Source organism: Phoxinus phoxinus (genome assembly GCF_949152265.1).
Source record: "Phoxinus phoxinus genome assembly, chromosome: 11".
In the NCBI taxonomy this organism is placed as follows: domain Eukaryota; kingdom Metazoa; phylum Chordata; class Actinopteri; order Cypriniformes; family Leuciscidae; genus Phoxinus; species Phoxinus phoxinus.
The window spans coordinates 8,662,477-8,682,057 of record NC_136886.1 but is presented as its reverse complement, the minus strand read 5'-3'; the positions used below and the strand labels follow the sequence as shown (position 1 = coordinate 8,682,057).

The following is a 19,581-nucleotide window of genomic DNA, read 5'->3' as shown; positions in this document are numbered from 1 at the left end:
ATAAGCTATGGTTTACTGCCATCTAGTGGATAAAACATCTCTGACTGTTCTGGCAGAAATGTTTAGAACCATCTACTGGAGAAACATTCAATAAAAGACTGAAAGGGACTTTTTATTCAACTTACTTTATATTGTGTCTGTTTAGAAACGGCAATGCTTGTTAATTATCTAGGTAGGTACGGTATGTATAAACTTGCGGGTGTCTGTTCTTCAACACACATTTGTTTTTGGTTGTAAACTGAACGAATCTATAACCAGAAATATTTCAACAATGAGAGATTTTTTCCCCTCTTTTAGATTAATATCGGTTTATATCAACGTACAACACGCACGCATGCGCATTATGACGTGCGCATCCATTAAGCTTGTGCCACAGCAAATGCATTTTTGGATTATTTTGGGTTTTAGAAGTTGTTTTTGCTGTATGGTTATACATTTTTTTCGATGAATGAAGAACACCACGGACATACTTTGGTCAAGGCAAGTTTGTTATTAAGCTAACTATTTAAACAATGAACTAATTAATGTAACGTTATGTATTAGCTAAATAACGAAAAGCGACATTGCATGCAACTCATTTAGGTAGGCTAGGCCTACTAGCATTGTGTTTGCTGTTGTAAGGTTAGCATACTGTCAGCTAAGACCCTTGGGCCTTAAAGTTACTGAAGTTGGGTTAATCACGGGGAAGTGCCAGAAAACATCTGATTATTATTGTTTTGAGGAAGAGAAAGTATCATTTCCGTCTCTCCATCCTTCAAATTTGTAGCCTACTCTTCTTGGATGCTCAAATCATCACCATTCTCCCGTGGTGGTCCACCGTGAGATAAAGTGTGTCTATCTATCTCTACCACAAAATGATGAAATTATTTTATTTTTTTAAAATAAATAAATATTTGAATGACCTTTCCCTATATATTTTGTCAGTCTGTGCTACAGAATTTACTTGCAGAAAACTTTACAGTTCCTTTGCGAAGAATGACCCATTTCCCACCACAGTAATGTATAATGTGTGTGTGTATGTGAGTTTCTAAATGAGCTCAAAGTAAAAATAATAAATTCATCAATTAATTAACTATTCTAATTATTTATATGTTTATTTATGTCCATTCACACTCCTATTGAATGTCCTTTGTAGACAGAACGATTCCATGTCACTCTGACTACTAGATAGCACGTACATCATGTCTATTTGATGTGCGTATTTACATCTGAAAGACGTATTTTTTAGAGTGTTTGCTCATCTGCAATATATAGGACGTTTCCTGTCAGATGTCAAATAGACGTTTAGAAGATGTCTTTAAGATGTAATGATTTAGGATGTATGTTAAACTGACATCTTAAAGATGTCTATCAGATGTTAGTAAACAGCAGATGCTTTCCAGATGAAGTGATCTTTAACAGACATCTTGCAGACGTACATGTGCTAGGTTTGCAGAGTCTGGAGGAGATGGGTGTGGATGTGGAGCAGGTGGGTCATTCCAGAATTGGAGGCCATCTTCCGGACACATACATAATGTTGAAGTAAGTGATTTCTCTTCTTGTGTAAAATTTAGGCAAATGTTAGGCAACAACAAGTATAAATATCTGAATCAGCATGAAAGTTAGATTGATTTTTATTCTATTTTTATTCTGTACTTGGGTATAGATCATCTCGGACAGGTAGACAGGAAAATCATTATTTCAATAGTAAGCAGTAACTGCAATTCAGTGCTACAAAACCTAACATGCACAGAACGGTTTGAGCTTATATCTTCCTTTCCTATTCCCTAAAAGAAAATAAATAAATAAAAGTATTAAAATAGCAGGAGAATATCTTAAAATCTGCAGAATATCTTAAAATTATTACAATCACTACTGCACAGACTCAGGCTGGTTTAGATGTCAACGGTTATTTCTGGGATATTTTGGCTTAATTTTTCTATAGTGTGAGGAAGTGGAGACACGTCATCCATTTTATTTTACAGTCTACACCAACACACCCTAATAGAGTGGTGCAGGTATGACGTCAGAACCCGGAAGTCTAATTCGCCTTTGGTTCCTTCGAGATTTTTCTATAGTGGTTTTATAATGTAGTTTTTCAATTTATGAGTAAAATAAAGCTTGTGGTTAACACAACTTGACAATACTTTGATGTTTTGTTCTACAATGTACACTGCACACAAAAATTAACATAAATGTTTCAAAATTCGCGTTTTAACTAGCCTATGGGTGTGTGTAATTTACGTTGTAGAACAAAACGTAAAAGCATAGTTAAGTTATGTTTAAGTAACGTTAAGTAATTTGACCTTATTGTAAAGTTTTGTAATTTTTTTATTTATTTTAAATTCTTGGTATTTTGACTCACCCAACACTTTTTTTTAAAACAATTTTGAGTAGTTTTAGAGAAACACCCTTGCTTTAAGCCAAACACTGACACTAGCTGGGATTATTGCAATGTCTCAAGCAATGTAAGTCCACCGTTTTGATTGACATGATCTTTCATTGAGGCGATTGTGCAAGTAGCTTGCAGCTTGGGAGCGCTGCTCTCCTCAGCTTGAAAAAGCACTGTTTCATTTGAGGTATTTTCCTTGAGGCTGTTTGTAACATATCTGAACCCAATAGCCCCAGTAAGCTCATGGTTCTCAGGTGTTTCTCTGCTGTCTATGTCTCTCTGGATGAGTGAAGGTTTTGTAAGTGTTATGGATTTTGCCGTTAGGTTGGGTTGCTGATGAGACATGTTCCTGTCAGCCCTCAAGAAAGATGCATAATGCACATGTTAGAAAAGTGGATAAGTGCTCATATCATACATAGATTATCATCATTTGTCAATTTGATTTTACATGTCAGTTGCTTTGTGAAAATTTCTCGCTGTAAAAAAATCGTATTAAATTTATGGTAAAAACTGACAAACTGGCTGCTGCCTCAGCCTCACTCAAGGTCTCACTATAAATGATTTTATTTTTCATTATTTAAAAAAATTAAAATATAGAACAATATTTGCCTGTAAAGGTACATGTATTATCTTGTTGAATATCAAATATTTACTTCCCAAAAACATTTTTTTCATGTGAAATCAAAATAATTTTTCACTTCATATGTAAGCTTACTTATTATTTTAAAAATATGTACCGGTAAGTGCATTTTTAGAAAATATAATTTTGTGAATTTGAAAATTGTACAAAAATTTACTTAATTTATAACTAATTATTGGTTTTATTATTTAACATCAGTAGATCAGGTTGCACCAACAATAGTTTTGTAAGAGTCAAATTCGCTAGAAATAGAAAGTTAAAAACAGCACAAAATCACAAAATTCTTAAACCATGTGGTCATTTTGTTAATCCATTTTTTAAATATGTTTCATGTCATGTTTTGAATTGGTTCAGTTATTCAAAGTGGTTGCAAAAGTACAATGACCGTTGATCATTACTTTAATCTGCATCTGCATGTTTTTACACTGCAGCATTCCTCTAACACAGATTTCTCTGGTTCCAGGCCAATGTCTGGCTTTGTAATATTCAGGGAGGAGAAAGAACATGCAGCAACTTGTTACAGAAATGGGCACATTTTCAGCTTCATTTAAAGCCTGGATACACATGTCATGCTCCATCCTTCCTACTGTATTTCATACTCATCACAAGCACGGATGTTCTGACAAAGAGTATACTCAGGATAACCACTACTGGAATTTTCCACTCCTGAGCCAGGAGTCTTTCCCTTACGTTAATTTTTTTGTACATTACAGCTAGATGTGATGCAAATAGTTTGTATTGACAGGTTGTTTGGACAGGTTCTGTTGGTTTTCATAACCTCTTGCCTAATCTAAATACTTTTGCTGCATGTGACCTCATTTCACCGAGACCAGTTAAATAAGTTTTTGCCGTTTTGCATGTAAATAAGTTTGTATATGTTGCAAAAAAAAAAAAAAAAAAAAAAATGTGTTTGCCATTAGATAATTCTCACTTGTATATGTATGTGTGTTGCCCCTTCATTAATGTTAGATTGTTTCTTCAATGTTATCAAACTTTTCAAAACATTCAGGCTTGAATTTAATTTAATTTTATGCTTTATGCTGTCAGTCTGAGTTTAAGACTGTTAGAGACATTCTTGAAAGGATGTTGGCTCATTAGGTGGAGGATTTTCCTTTTTTGTGTGATTTACGTTATCATTCTAAAAGTCACTAATTAAAAATTTATTAAATCTATACCATGTGTTTTTTTGTACATTCGAACCATTATATGTACTCATGTATGTGTGTATGTCATTAACAGTGCCATCATCAACCATAACTCCCCGATGCCAGGAACAGAGAACTTCATGTTAGAGCGCCCTCTACCAGATAAATCCCAACACTGGACAATGGACTTCCCATTGAAGCATGAAGGTGAGGCCTTCTGTTGATAAGGACTAATTTGACCATTGAACAAGTGTGATTGTTAAATTAACATCCGGTTCAGTTGTTCGTTTTTTGACATGGACGTAATATAGCACACAAAAAGTTGCTGTCTTGATCTTTGAGATACAATGGTGCTATATTCCACTGAGTATTCAGTGATGATCCCATTTGTAGGATCTCAGCCTCCAGAGAAAATTCCATGGGCTCTGTCTTTGGCTAAAGAATACTGGTTTTAAAGACTAAACTGTGTTAAATCCATAGGGGGGATTATCTGTACTCAGTGAATTCCTCCCCTAATTTGTGCTGCGTTTCCAGACTTTTGGCGTTCAAAATGTTTAATCCTATTTGCTCCACTAGACTGACGTATTTTCATAGCTTTGATTTCTGGTTGGTCTGAGTGGACTACACAAGGGGATAGTGCGAATCTCATGCACAGAGACACAAAGTGGTTTCATTGGCGGCAAAAATGACCCTTCTGGCAGAAAGGAACTAGCTGAAAGGATCTGGTAAGGATTTCTAATTTGTGTCTAAATTTGTAGCGAATATACTACATTGTTTATTTTAAACTTGGTTTATATGTAATGCCAAAATAAACGGCTGTTAAAAATTTCAATACACATTTGGGAGGTTAGGCCATAAATTACTACATCTTAGTTTTAAGTTACTTAACTTCAAATTGTAAACTTCCTGTTATGTTTTTAAGACAATTCGTTGGTATAGTACACACTAACAATATCAGTAGTGTGCTTGTGTTTTCTCAATTACATGCTCATATTACATGGCAGCATGGATGTCACAGGTCACAGTGATTTTGCCAAGTAAGACATGTTCCTGGATCAACATATTTTGTTTTTGCAAACATTTCTGTCCAAATATGTAGTCCTATCCCTATCCCTACCCCTAAACCTAACCCCTACCCATAACAAATCCCTAAAATCAGATGAAAATAATTGGTGAATAATACTGATCTAGAAGCACCTAAACCTTGTTGTAAACCAAAACTTGACAAACTGTAAACTTGTCACTCAAATCTGATTGGTTGATTGAAATGTTGTCAACAAAGATGTTGATCCAGGAACATGTTGCACTTGGTGAAATCACGTCCATTGGACGTCTAGTGGGGACAACCAGGAATTTGATCTTGGATCCAATATATGATTATTTATTATTGCTCATGAAATACTTATTTATATTTACTGTTTGTAATGCAGTACAAACTGTATATGCAATTCCATAACCCTAACCATATCCCTAAACCTACCTATCACAGAAAAAATATATACATTTGTAAATTTTCAAACAAAATCACTTCGTATGATTTATAAGGTGTTTTCCTCATGTGGACCACATTTTTTCCCCACAAGGACAATCATTTCTGATATTGCCATCTTTGTGGGTACATTGTGTCTGCCCCTATCCCTAAACCTACCCATCACAGGAAACATTCTGCATTTTTACATTTTTAATAAAACATAGTTTTTTATGTTTTTTAAGCTATTTGAATTTCGAGGACTCATGAAATGTCCTCATAAACCACGTTTAAGTTGTAATACGCATGTCTTTATACAAATTCGTGTCCTCATAAATCACATAAACAAGAGTACACACACACACACACACACACACACACACACACACACACACACACACACACACACACACACACACACACACAGTACCCTTAAATATAGTAATAATGTTTGGCAAGAGTTTTAAAGCAGACCAAGCTCTTTTGTAGGCTAAAGATTAGTCCATGTCTCTACAAGGCAGACACACTTTTTTGAGGTACCAGGCAGAGCCTGCCGAAGCAGAAAAGTTAAATCATTAAGCTCAGATGGGTTTGACCAAAGATTGTGTGAACCCTTAATTAGCTGAAGTACCTCTGACCCGACCAGAAATTAGCAAAGAATCAGCTCAGATATGAAGACAAAGGCAAACACAGTTCTGCCACACACAAACTCAGCACTAATTCAAGCAAGAATGCTCATAATTAGGGCTGCCGTTCCCATTCTTCAAATAATTTACGTGGGGGAAAAATCGGACTGCTTTGAAATGGTGACAGGACAGGATCCTGTCTACGGGGTTTAACGTCATGATCAACAATGTGGAAATAAAAGCTCACAATTCACTTTGAAACTTTTTTTCTGCTAAGTTGATTTCATTATAGAGGCTTACTGTAATGCGGAAACTAAAGCCTCTGTTTTTTTATTGGTGTTCAAAAAGTGGTGGATAACAGCATTTGCTTCAAGAGAGGCAAAAAAAAAAAAGTATTATCAGTAAGACCATCATTTCGCTTTGTGGCACAATGATTCGTTCTCATAGCTTCATGTGACTGAATAAAATGCATTAAAGCTTGTTGCATGCTACCATTGTAATTACTGCTTCTTTAAGATAGCCCTGCAAATGTTTTCCAAAAACAGATGACTTTAATACCATCAGATTTCAGCTCCACGTGCGAATGGCTTGCCGTTGTCTACTTGGCTCGTTGGTGGTTGGGGTGACCTTTCAAACTGCAATGCTTCAGGACTCTGTCCGTGTGCATACACAACTCCGGCTTTGTTTACCAGCTCCTGGAGATAATGAGGCTCGAGGCACTGTACTCTGTCAAAACCTAGACAGCAGAAAAAGAGCTTTTGTTCTGTGAAAAAAGGGGCTGGTCTGTTTCTGAGAGCTAGTATGTATTGGTTTACTGGCAGGTTTGCAGAGTTGAATCAATTGTTCGTTCAAAGGTTTTGGGTTTGTAATGAAGCAAGATGAAACAGTTGATGAATTTTGCAAATTTATTGTCACATGCACAGGGCCTTCCATAATATAAAACACTTAAAAAATTAACATTATCTAACACACCAGAACCCTTAAACCGATTTCCCAGCAGTTCATTTGCTTTGCTTGAAACATCAAGGAAGAACCCTCGAGGACCACACGCCTGCCCATTGATGGTCCTCTGGGGACCTTTGTGGAGTGGGTCTGTTCCAGTGAGTTAAATTTCAGAGTCCATCCAAGTCCGTCCCTAAAACTGGGGTTCCCGTGTCCATTCCTGGGAGTGAAATTTCCGAGTCCATTCCAGTGAGTGAAATTCCCAAGTTTGCTTCAGAGAGTAACATTTCAGAGTCTGCTCTAGAGAGGGAAATTCTAGAGCCTGCTCTTCCTGTCAGTTCTGGCACGATCAAAGACGTGGTCTTTTCCATATATGTTGCATCTTCTATGTGTGTCTGGGCCACGGAGGCAGCTCCTCCCTGGCTCCCTGAACTTCCGGCGCCTCCATAGCTCCCTGAACTACCGGCGCCTCCATGGCTCCCCGGACTACCGGCATCTCCCAGACTCCCTGAGCTATCGGCACTTCCCTGACTCCCTGAGCTACCGGCACCTCCCTGACTCCCTGAGCTATACCGGCACCTCCCTGACTCCCTGCACTACCAGCATCCCCAAGGATCCCTGAGCTACCGGCACCTCTCTTGCTCCCCGCACTACCAGCATCCCTCAGGATCCCTGAGCTACCAGCACCTCCCTAGCTCCATGAGCTACCAGCACCTTCCTGGCTCCCTGCATTATACCGGCATTTCCCAGGCTCCCTGAGTTACCGGCACCTCCCTGGCCCCCTATATTGCCGGTACCGCCTTCCTGTCCTACCGGTTAGTTTTCTAGTGGTTAATTCGTTTTGTTCATATTCTGTTCCCTGCCTGTTTTATCACCATGGTTACACATTGTCTCAATCATTCAGTTTAGGTGCTCCTCATTTGGTTACCCCTGGTTGCACAATCACACATACTCAGTCTTGGGCTGAATCCAAAGTCGCCCCCTAAACCCTCAATCACTATTCCCTACGTTTGTCCACTGATACTGTTCACTTGAAGGAGTGAATGAAAAAGAGCGAGCAAATTCGGACAGTTGTTGCGTACATCGGCTGTACACTCGTAATTGCGGTGCAATATGGGATAGAATGACAATAACGCCCATAATGTTTTCGGTCACCACTACCAATTTCTGTCCCCTCAAAAATGCCCTATTTGAGGGTATAGGGGGTGATTTCAGATTCAGCATTGGTTCACCCTTTGTTCTGGTATTTGTCGTTATTTAAGCTGTTGAGTTGCGTTGTTTTCTCCTGCGTTTCCCTAGTCTTCTGTCTTTGAATTTAAATAACACGTCCGTGGATTTGGATTCCTGCTCCCAGCAAGTGTTTGAACTAAACAGCGTGACACAAATATTAACACGAAATTGAGAAATTAGAATTCTGTACCACGGTGCATTACAGTAATGTATATCCTAATTAACTTTTTCAGATTATTTCAGGTATTTGTTTTTTGGAAGTGTTTATAATAATGTAACTGTATCTTTGTATTTTTTACCCAATTGTCATGTGTTCCAAACAAATGCAAACAGCTATGGAAAGGTAAGCAAAAGAGCTACAAAATAATTTAATCAGAGATTTAATTTAGATCATTTTTTTTAAAAAAAAATTTGCTTTGTTACATGAGTTGCCACATTGCAACACGTTTCTCCCATTTATTTATTTTAATTCATTTTAAAATGTATTTTTATATATTTTAATTAAAAAATCTTTTTTTCTGCTATTTTATGTCAAAACATCTAATATGCCATCATTACAACATACAGTAAACAAGGTTTTTGCTCATTTTTGTCTATAAAGAGTCTCCTAACTGACAAACTGTCTGTGTAAATCTGCAGGATAATCTTAGATTTGTAAGCAGTGTATTATGTACTTTCATTAGAGTGACTAATTGCCTTTTATTTCCATATGTGTTTGAATATAAAGCCATCATTCATTCTGTTTTTGGCCTGTGTGGCCTCTTCGACCTCTGACACCGTAACAAATATTTGTGCTCTCAACACCCACATTATGGTACACTGTGTATTCAGTTTTGCCCTGGCCCCCCAACTGTCATAACCGGTCTGTCTCAGATTTCTAATGAATTTATATCAGACTTGACTTGGGACAGTAGCCCAGCTGCACACATAAGCAGTATTGTCTGTCATGTAAGCAAGGGCATTTTTGTAATCCCTTGTAAATCGTCCAATGTTGCCCATTGTGGTCCGAAGCTGGGACATTTTTGTCGATGCCTCTTGCCACAGGCTTAAAAGCACATTGCACGAATATGGATAAAAAGCTGCTTTTTTGTCTCAGACCCCTCCTCTTGAGCTGCGTGTCTTCATCATTGCCCTTTATGCGTAATGTGAATGTCTCTTCACTAAGGGCAAATGCTAATTCACACCCCTCAGGCATGCTTTTAAACCATAGTCACTTAATGGCTGTTAGCATGCACACACACACACTAAACACTTTGTGTATAGCAAGATACAGTACACTGCCAAATTAATTGTTTCATGCTTTCAGTGGCCCCAAAAGAATTTGGACGCATAAGCTATGCTTAAAAAAATATATAAATGTTAATGCATTAGATAACAAAATATCAAGCGAAGGCATCTGCGATCAATTAAAATGTTCATTAGAATTAACTTCACTATCTTGCTATTTATAACCTTTTTTAATCAAATGGTCCCAAGGTGATTTTTTTTTTGTGAATGTATGAAGTCAGTTCTTCTGAAGTTTCCATGTGTAATCTATCATTAACTATGAACATATTCCACAAACAGAAATTGCCTAAATACCTTTTGTATGATTCTAATAGTTATCTGTTGTTTTATAATGTAAAATCTATCAAAGTTTGGTGAATTTGTTTGCAAAGTGTCCTTGTGCTAACTTTCTTTTAAAATAAATGCCATTTGGTGTTGTGTTTGTTAGTTTGACACACTTACGTTTTCTTTTACGCTTATGCACATGCATCGTACAAGCTTGTGCACTTTTATAAATGCACACATATTCTTTTCTACAAATGCTCTCTCATACAAAGTGCCTGTTGTCTTAAACAAGCTGGATGTTGGTCATGCACATTTTGTGTGTGGTTCAGCTAATTCTACTCTCCCCACTTTCACCATTGTCAGTGATGCCACGGCAGTTGTCTCAACTTTGACCCCATAACTGATCTTTTATGGTCTTTAAGTTGACATAAAAGTTCTAATTTACTATGAGCTTATGGCTACAGATCAGTTAATGTCAGCATGTGGTGTGGAATCAATGGTGTTTGGTTTTACTTTTTCTTTTCCCCCCTTTTTTTGCAGTTTCAGGCTGTGCAGCTCTTTTGCAAAAAAAAATATTCTTTACTAATATACTCATAGACAAAACAATTGAAGTTAATTAATTTATAATTAGTCCTAATTGAGTCCTAATTGTCCATATTCAGGGGTGAATCAAACATTATGAATTAGATGAAAATAATCGCTCTTTGTATTATATAGATAGTTTGCAGTACTTTTAGGTTTGGTGTGTTCAATAAAGAATGCACATAATACTGTATTTGGAACAATTACTTGATGTCAATTTTATAGCCTCAGGTAATCCATACCTTGCATGTTACATTTTTACTGCTGGTCAGCAATCCAATGCCAGTGTTTTGATATTTCATTATTTAATAATTCATAAAAGATTATCAAACAAGTACGTTCCATTCTAGCTAATCATATGACTCAGACTGACAGGTGGGTGTTACTCAAAACTTTGCACATCTTATATATTTAATAACCTTCTGCTAGTTTGCTGTTCTAAAAGACTGTTACATCCTTTTGCAGTGAAATGCATTGCATTTGTTTTGAAGCTCTGCTGAAGTATTGGGATTTTTATTTAGTTTAGTCAATTACACCATTCTGCCTTCAAAAAATAATTAAATTAATTTACTATAATAATTTGAAAGCATTTAATTGTTGCTTTTATGTATATAGTGTTACTATATGTCTGTCGTTTTTTGATAAACATCTATTCAGCACTCAAGATAATAACGCTTTAGCAGCCTTGCGTCCCCAACAAAATGTCACAAACCCCTAAAGGACACGGTTGACTATTTACTATCACCTTACTCAACCACTCTTCTATGGGAATATGATAAAACTACTCCGAATTTATGAATCTCTCTATAGACACAGTAGCTGTTGGCATTTAAAGAATACTGCTTCTCTTCAGCAGGAACTCTTTATTGAACCCAGGGGGTTTGGGCCGAAGGAGGAAAGTACCAGTGAGAGTAAAGAAAAGCACAAAGACTTTCCCTTATAAGAAAAAGAAGAGTGTTCTTATGTGGTCTGACTCAAGTTTTTATGGTCCAGAGCTCGCTTTTGTCCACGGAATCCACGCGTGACACATTTTTATGATGTTTGCACCTTTAAATATGAATGCATATATAAATTCATTCATTATTTTGGTACTTCCCTGATAACAAAATGGCATGTAAAATAATGAAAGTATTAACTATTTCCACTTGTACATGTTCTGCAAATGCCTGTTTGAATCTATACATCCATAAAAATTCAGGAATTATTTCCTTTGCTGCAGGGATTCTGAAAAACAATCGTCACATTGTTTTGACAAATACTGTCCCTATAATGATCAGCATGTTTGTGTCTCGTGGTGTCATAATGTATAAACTATCAATACTTTATACAATCTTTAATAAATCATGCATCTTGTTAATTTGCTATGCTTGTCTGATTTGAAAGCATGTCTTAAGTTAAATAGTGTGAAATGCTGAACTGATTCCCAATCAGGAAATGAGATTTACAGGGCCGGGACAGGGCCTCCTCTAAATAGGTCCAGGTTGTACCATAGGCCCTTTCCCAAACGGCACACTTTCGGGTTTGTGGAATTACAATGGCTGACTGTAGGGTGTCCCATTTAGTCATTTTAGGTTTCAGACGGGTGTCACGAGCACCCCCTTTGCGGTCGATAATATGTATCCTCGATGCACACTAATGTGAGCTCCTCAGCAGACTTCTACCCAACAGTCAAAATGCTGTTACATCACGAAAGTGCGCACTCAGAGGACGACCGCGAGTGTTTAGGGTGCCATTTGGGAAAGGGCCATAGAGGATCATAACAAGGCCTGTGTGTGTATGAAAAAGCTACTTATATGGCCTAATCCTGGATTATTGTTAACCCTGTCTTTGAAACTTTTAGTTAAGGATCTCATCTGCACTCATTGCTTTCAGCTGTGTCTCATTTACTTAGTTTTTTCACCCTACATAAGCCTGGTCAATTCTGTCATTCATTGCTAAGTCTTGTATGTGTCTGTATTGCATTTCTGAGGATTCTCCCTGGTTTCATGTCTCTTGTTTTTGGGGATTATCTGCCTGTTCCCCTGGATTTCTCTTTTCTGCCTCTGCCCTGGACTCTGTTATTGTTTGCACTGTTTGACCCTTTTAATAAATTCTGCGTTTGGATCCTGCGTCTCAGAGCAGTTTTTTAATGTTAATATAATATGGACATCATCTGCGTGAGATTGAGCCATTTACTTATTTTTAGATAATTGTTCACCACAATCCTATTGTGCTTGCATGCTAATAATGCTCAATCATTGTAAGTATTCTTTAAGTTTGTATTAGTAATATATGCAAATTTAATAATGCTATTTTTGTAGAAGTCAGTTCATGTAGCTAATTAAGTGGGCGTTATATTTTCTTTTTAAAGTAATTTTTCACAGAAACAATGAATATGACACTTGTGATCATCTGTGGATGCAATGAATACTAAGTCATGTAGATGAATGAAGGGTCCGTCAGAAAGATGCTGTTCGTTTTTGCTTGATCATGTTTTTTTTGTATATCAAGAGATAAGATAAAAAGAAAGAATAATAACATGACACGGTTGTGTATAAACCTTGTGCAAGGATCCTAGGCTTGTTTCAGTTATTGATTTTTAAATGATTGACAACAGTTATGTGGTTAAACAGATTAAACTTATGAAATTAAAAAGTACCCGAGGCTCTTGTGTTGAGGCATGCTTTTTATAAGCAGGTCATAGGCATGTACAAACAATTTTAATTTGTGTTTGGATACGTATTGTATTGGATGCACATGCTTTGTGCAGACTCGCTAAATGTTATGTTACACAAACATTTTTTTGCGTTTATTAAACAATGTTTTGATCAATATTTCAAGAATCCATGCATTTACCATTTTGTTTATGCATATTAGCATTTGTTTATATTTTCATTTATTTTCTTAGCTTTTTGTGAAAATGTATGAAAACAAAAGATACTAAAACATGAGAAGTGCTTGGTTGAGGATTATTGCTTTGAAAGTTTTCATAACATACAGTATATCCAACGCTAGTGAAAAAGAAATATACCAAAATGTATTTGAAATACAATTATTTTATGTAAGTATACTACTAATACATTTACATATTTATATACTTAAAATAAACACCCTGGAATCGTACTTTATGTATGAGTACGTCTTAGTATGAAACTTTTTTACTAGGGAACAGCTCTTTGTATGCAGATAACAGAACACTCAACTTTTAATGACTTTGTAGGTCCTAATCCAGTGGTTCAATCGGACAGGAATTTGTACGTCTGTGACTTTCTTTGTGCGCACTTACATACGTGTGCACAATATTTCAACTAAAAAAAAAAGGCAATTACCAAAGGCCCATCAGGCAACAAAGTTCTCTTTCCTTTCTTTCCCCCTTCAACATTTTAGAGATAACTCCATCTTAAACTGTCTTGTTTTTAGACTAACAGTGGTTTTGATTGTATGCCGGATGCTGAGAACAAACAATGTTTTATGCAGAACGAGTGGAACTAAAGATGAAACGTTAGTTAGCCGTAAGCCAGTTTCAGTTTAGACACTAGTAACCCGTCATCTCAAAGAGCCTTTTGTGTAATTCGACTGATGACGTCAAATGAACTCTATAAAGGCATAAATTCTTCGTTTGGGTTAAAAAACAATATGAGAACAGCAATCCCCTCCCAGCCCCTTAAATAAATTTTTCCTCTTTTCTTTTGCATTGATATCTTCAGCTGGCTAAGACGACGGGTCAGTTCTTGCACATCACAAACTGAATCCACAAAGGGAATATATTTAAGCTAACAATTAGTCTTGTTTAATATGTTGGAGATGCTAGAGTACAGTCATTACCAGGTGAGATGAGACTTTGTTTATTGACTTGAAAATATCGATTATATTGTTTTAACATATTGCAGCATTGATTGGTCTGCTTTAATTCTGTTTAGACTAGTGTGTTCCTTGAATTTACTTTTATCAGCCTCACAGCCAAGCCTGTGCTTTGTCTTTTTTTTAAAAGCATGCTTGCAGTACACAGAGCAATTATAACACAATCTAATGTATTCAATAGAATCAGTCTGTGATATGTTCAAAATATAAATCGCTTACTTTTCTAAGAAGAAAAAAAAACAGGACTATCTTTGCATGAATGCACAGATAGCATACAGTATTAGTATTGGCATCACCTCTCTGTTTGTGACTCAGGTGCAGACCCACCTGGAAAGCCCATCGAAATACCACATCCAGCAGACCCAGAGGCAGCAGGTGAAGCATTACCTGTCCAGCGCACTGGGAGCCAAGCTAAGCCCACAGGCCAACACAGGGCCCGGCCCCAGCCAGCCCACAGAACACGGCATGCCCCCTGGACCAGGAGCCAGCGCTCCTAATAGCCCTATGGCCCTTCTCACCCTCAACTGTGAGAAAGAGGTACATGCAAAACCTGGCATTGCCAGTTGTGCCAATTAGATTAGATTTTGCCAAAGTATGGTGTCAAAATGTGGTGAGTTTTCCTGAGAATATGTGTGAATAATGTCCATAGACAAATAAGCAAAAGGGCAAAGGTAAACAAGAATCCCTTGAAGCATTAGATTTTGTTCATATTATTCACCTATTCATCATATTGTTCACCTTTCAAAACTTTGGGGTCAATAAGATTTGCAATTATTTTTCACTTATTTGATCAAAATAGTAAAAACTGTCATATTTTTATTATATTTAAATATTTACTATATAAAATAACTGTAAAATAATATTTGAATTTTTTTAATGCAATTAATTAATGTGATGGCAAAGCTGAATTTTCAGCAGACATTACGCACACTGATTTTGTGCTCAAGAAACATTTCTTATTATTATCAGTGTTGAAAACAGTTGTGCTGCTTAATATGTTTGTGAATACCATCATTATTATTTTTTCAGGATTATTTGATGAATAGAAAGTGCAAAAAAAAACAGCATTCATTTGAAATGGAATTCTTTTGTAAAATTATAAATGTCTTGACATTCACTTCAACAATTTAATGTGTCCATGCGGAATTAAAATATTAATTTCTCTCAAAAACAAAATGTTACTGACCCCAAACTTATGAACGGTAGTGTACATCACTCTACCAAGGTTGAAAATTGTTATGAGTAATAAGTAACTGCATGGCGGGGCCTGTTTAAACAACAACAAAAAAAAGCAAGTTGTGTAAGTAGCACGACTAAATAGTTTCTCACCATTTCTATGTCTATGAGTGATTGATGGACTACTGTAGTGTACATAAGTGCTGCAAGGGCTTTGAGGAAAGTAAAAGGTGACAGCTGGGTAAAACAGCAAAAAAGGTTCTAAGACATTATTCATGTATGTGGTGTATGATCATCTTGCATTGTCCACAGAGTCCATTATCATATTAATTTAGCATTTCTATTAGCCATTGTGGCTTTCTTACTAACATGGATCTAATTAATTATTTGGGATTGAAGCACTTATTACAAGGTGATGTGAACACATTGTGCTCTTAAAATATGATTTGGTACAGATGGATGACGTAATTGAAGACATCATAAGTTTGGAATCGAGCTACAACGATGATATTCTTGGGTTCATGGATGCAGGACTTCAAATGACTAATGCGGTAACAGCCCTCAGGATTGTAGTGCCATGTTATTTAAGATTCATATAATCACCTGAACAGTCAGAACATGCACTGAAATCTTTTTGGTTTTAATTTTTCAGATTCCAGTTTCTGCAAACCTGTTGGACATGTACAACAATCATGCTCTTTCTCCAGCCGGGGTTAACATTAACAACTCCTGCTCTAACCTGCCATCCGTCAAAAGGGAATTATCCGGTATATTCACACTGTCTTATCTATCATTAGAGTAAATAATAATTTTTGGTTACCATTTCACAGCCCACTGTGCTTAGGAATGGAAGTATCCATATTGTGTGCACTTTTGAGTGCACAATATAATGAAAGATATATTGTATTAAATAGTTACCCCAGCACCTGGCATGATGCACATAATGGACAAGTCTGGACCATGTGGCAAGTTTGACACTTATCAAAGGCCTGAAGGCTTTCCAGTAGGTATGTTTTCCGTTCCTCGGCCTCTAAAAGGTCGTAAGCATGAATAAAGAGTTTTTGTTTTTTTGTCCAGACACAGTACATTAATATCTATAAAATGATATTATTTGATGATCTAACATGCGTGTACATTTGAGATTACCTTTACACACATTAAGTCAAGAAAAAATATTTTCAAAATGCACAGATGGTGTGTTAAAAATCACCTGTGTACTTAAGACAGTATATGCACACAATATGGACACTTGTAAAATATGCTACACACTCACATTGAAACTTGAAGAGTTTAATTTAAAAATACAGTAATTCTTACATTTATTTTTCTACTTTTTAGAATTTCTAGTGAACAGCAACACATTAGAATACGTTGGCACACTAGGGAAGGAACTGGGAAATCTGTAATAGAAAGTTCTTGATGTTAAAACTGTGAAGTTGACTAATAATTATTATTATTATTATTGTTTCATTTAATATAACTACGCATTTCAGAATCAGAGGTCAGAGCCTTGGCAAAAGAGAGACAAAAGAAGGACAACCACAACCTCAGTGAGTTCGATCATCACTTTATATGCATAAACATCTGAAATGTGTGCTAAAATGTTTACAATTTTATGTATAATGACCATATGACCATATCTTTATTGGCTTTTATATCCATACAGTTGAACGAAGAAGGCGTTTTAATATTAATGACAGAATTAAGGAGCTGGGGACATTAATTCCCAAGTCAAATGATCCGTAAGTCCGTAAAATGATTAAAATTAAAATAAACTTTGGTTTACAATTACATATATTCTGTATTCATATATTCAGCCTAAACATCTATGATCTATACCAGAAAATGTTGTGGTTACACATAGATGCCAAATGCCAGCGTAACTGTCTGGCTCTGGTTTTTGCAGGGACATGAGGTGGAATAAGGGGACCATCCTGAAAGCTTCAGTGGATTATATTAGGAAACTGCAGAAAGAGCAGCAGAAAGCAAAAGAGCTGGAAAACAGACAAAAGAGACTAGAACATGCAAACAGACACCTCCTGCTTCGTATTCAGGTAAACCAACTGATAAACAAAAGCTACTCGCTGCGATTGGTTAAAAGCTCATGGCAACTAGTCAGATTTTTGCAGACGAGTATGTTTCGACATGCCCTTTGACAAAATGCGATGGCAAAACACCAAGCGTAACATTGCTTTGAAAGCTTATCAATTATGCTTAGTGCTTCAGCTGCATGAAATTCAAAAGTTACACTTGAGTAATTCATTATGGGGAATTTCCCTCATTTTGACACATGGCATTTGGTTCACAAAGTCCCTACTGTTTACACGCACAACTTTTCATGCACCCATGCATTTTTTTAGAGTAACGCTGTGTTATCCTAAAGTGTGTGTATTTGTCGTTTCTGGTTGTGTCCAGGAGCTTGAGATGCAAGCCCGTGCTCATGGACTCGCCGTTTTACCCTCTACCAGCCTTTATTCCTCTGACCTGGTGGCTCGAGCTATCAAACAAGAGCCCGGAATGGGGAACTGCACATCCGATTTGTACTCGCACCTCCCCAGTCCTGATATATCCCGCCCCACCACTCTGGACCTCAACAGCGGCACCATCAGCTACAACGACAGCCCCACGGAGGAAGAGGAACCGGGGGTCTACGGCAGCCCCAACAAGACCTCCACCAAGCTGGACGACATGCTTTTGGACAACACCCTGTCTCCAGTGGGCAGCAGTGACCCCCTGCTGTCCTCCGGCTCCCCCGTCCCGTCTAACAGCAGCGACAGCAGCAGTATGGATGAACATGAAAACGGCTGTTAGCATTGCAGACAGACTTCGATGAACCAAAGTTAGACGATTAGATGTTTTTTATAAAATTAAATGTTGCAGTACCAATGCTACATTCAGGTGGTTTCCTTACAATCCAGATCACGTGTAACATTAAGAGCACTTTTAAGTACAGTACTTATCTTGTATTTCTGAATATTTAGTGTGTATATATTTTTTTTTTCATATATCATATTGGAGTTTACTAGTTAAGAATGACTGATTTTAACAATTTCTTGATTTATAAAGGATTTCTACTGGATAGCTAGAATAAAAACAGCTAAAGTGTAATTTTCAGAGTTGGCTTGATATTGTCTACAAATGCAACCTAATTTTTGGGGGGTGTACATTTTCCAGAGGTGGAGTAAGCAGTAAAACATGTCTAGGCATGCACAGTTCAATTCAAAACAGGACTGCAGACATCTCTACAAGAGAAACACAGAGGTCTGATAGTAGTACTTTCAACCGGTAGAATCCATTCATTGAATTATTTTCAACAAATGTCTGTTGATGATGAAATGAAACATTTTGGCCAGTGGTTACCATCTAATGGTCATATAATTTAACCATGAGACAGTTGTTGGAAATTTTGAACATTTTAGATTTGTACTGTCACTGTATGGTTTGATTTCAGTACAATATGTACTTTTGCACAGCATTGTAGATTTTATCAGTCAGGCACTGTTTTTAATCAGTAATCTGTGATTATTACTTAGTTTTGGATGACTTAAGGAATGACGAATGAGGACGACTTAGACAGTATACTAACATTATCAGTAAAATTAATGTCCAAATCCTGATTTATAATAATGTACATGAATGACTCAAACAGCTAAATTACAATCGTTGCCTTTTTATATTTATATCAGCTCATTGGCAGTCTTACTGCAATTGATGGAAGTCTACTACAATTTTTTAATGGTCAAATAAAGTCTTAAAAGTGGTGTAGTTTTATTTATGCAACAAATAATTGACAGGAGTGAACATTTATTTCAGATTATCAGATTCAAATGTAGTAGTTTTCTCAATCTCTATTTATGCATTGTTATTAGCCCAGACATCAACATAGTGTCTGGCCAGATCTATGCACTATGTTGCTGTCTGGGAGGTCATTTTTAAATATACAGTACTGTAATATCCTTAATGTATTCATTTCAAAGGTTCATTGTTTTGTCATTTTTCTTTTAATTGAC

At 36.6% G+C, this 19,581-nt stretch overlaps 1 protein-coding gene across 4 annotated transcripts; it reads left to right on the top strand.

Moving 5' to 3' along the window:
- The first annotated feature begins 326 nt into the window (after positions 1 to 326).
- On the top strand, positions 327 to 19,314 carry mitfa (melanocyte inducing transcription factor a). 4 transcript variants are annotated; one of them, XM_079629689.1, is made up of 12 exons: positions 337 to 480; positions 1,413 to 1,521; positions 4,251 to 4,363; positions 4,751 to 4,881; positions 14,711 to 14,932; positions 16,027 to 16,122; positions 16,224 to 16,338; positions 16,486 to 16,578; positions 17,065 to 17,121; positions 17,238 to 17,313; positions 17,478 to 17,625; positions 17,987 to 19,314. In XM_079629689.1, exons 5-12 carry the CDS (start codon positions 14,861 to 14,863, stop codon positions 18,380 to 18,382), a joined length of 1,053 nt encoding a protein of 350 aa, XP_079485815.1. In that variant the 5' UTR covers positions 337 to 480; positions 1,413 to 1,521; positions 4,251 to 4,363; positions 4,751 to 4,881; positions 14,711 to 14,860; the 3' UTR covers positions 18,383 to 19,314. The 4 variants fall into 4 exon arrangements, with proteins under 4 accessions (XP_079485814.1, XP_079485815.1, XP_079485812.1 ...); XM_079629686.1 differs by lacking the exon at positions 4,751 to 4,881 and adding an exon at positions 14,242 to 14,362 and having other exon boundaries at positions 341 to 480; XM_079629688.1 differs by lacking the exon at positions 4,751 to 4,881 and having other exon boundaries at positions 327 to 480.
- The last annotated feature ends 267 nt before the right edge of the window (positions 19,315 to 19,581 follow it).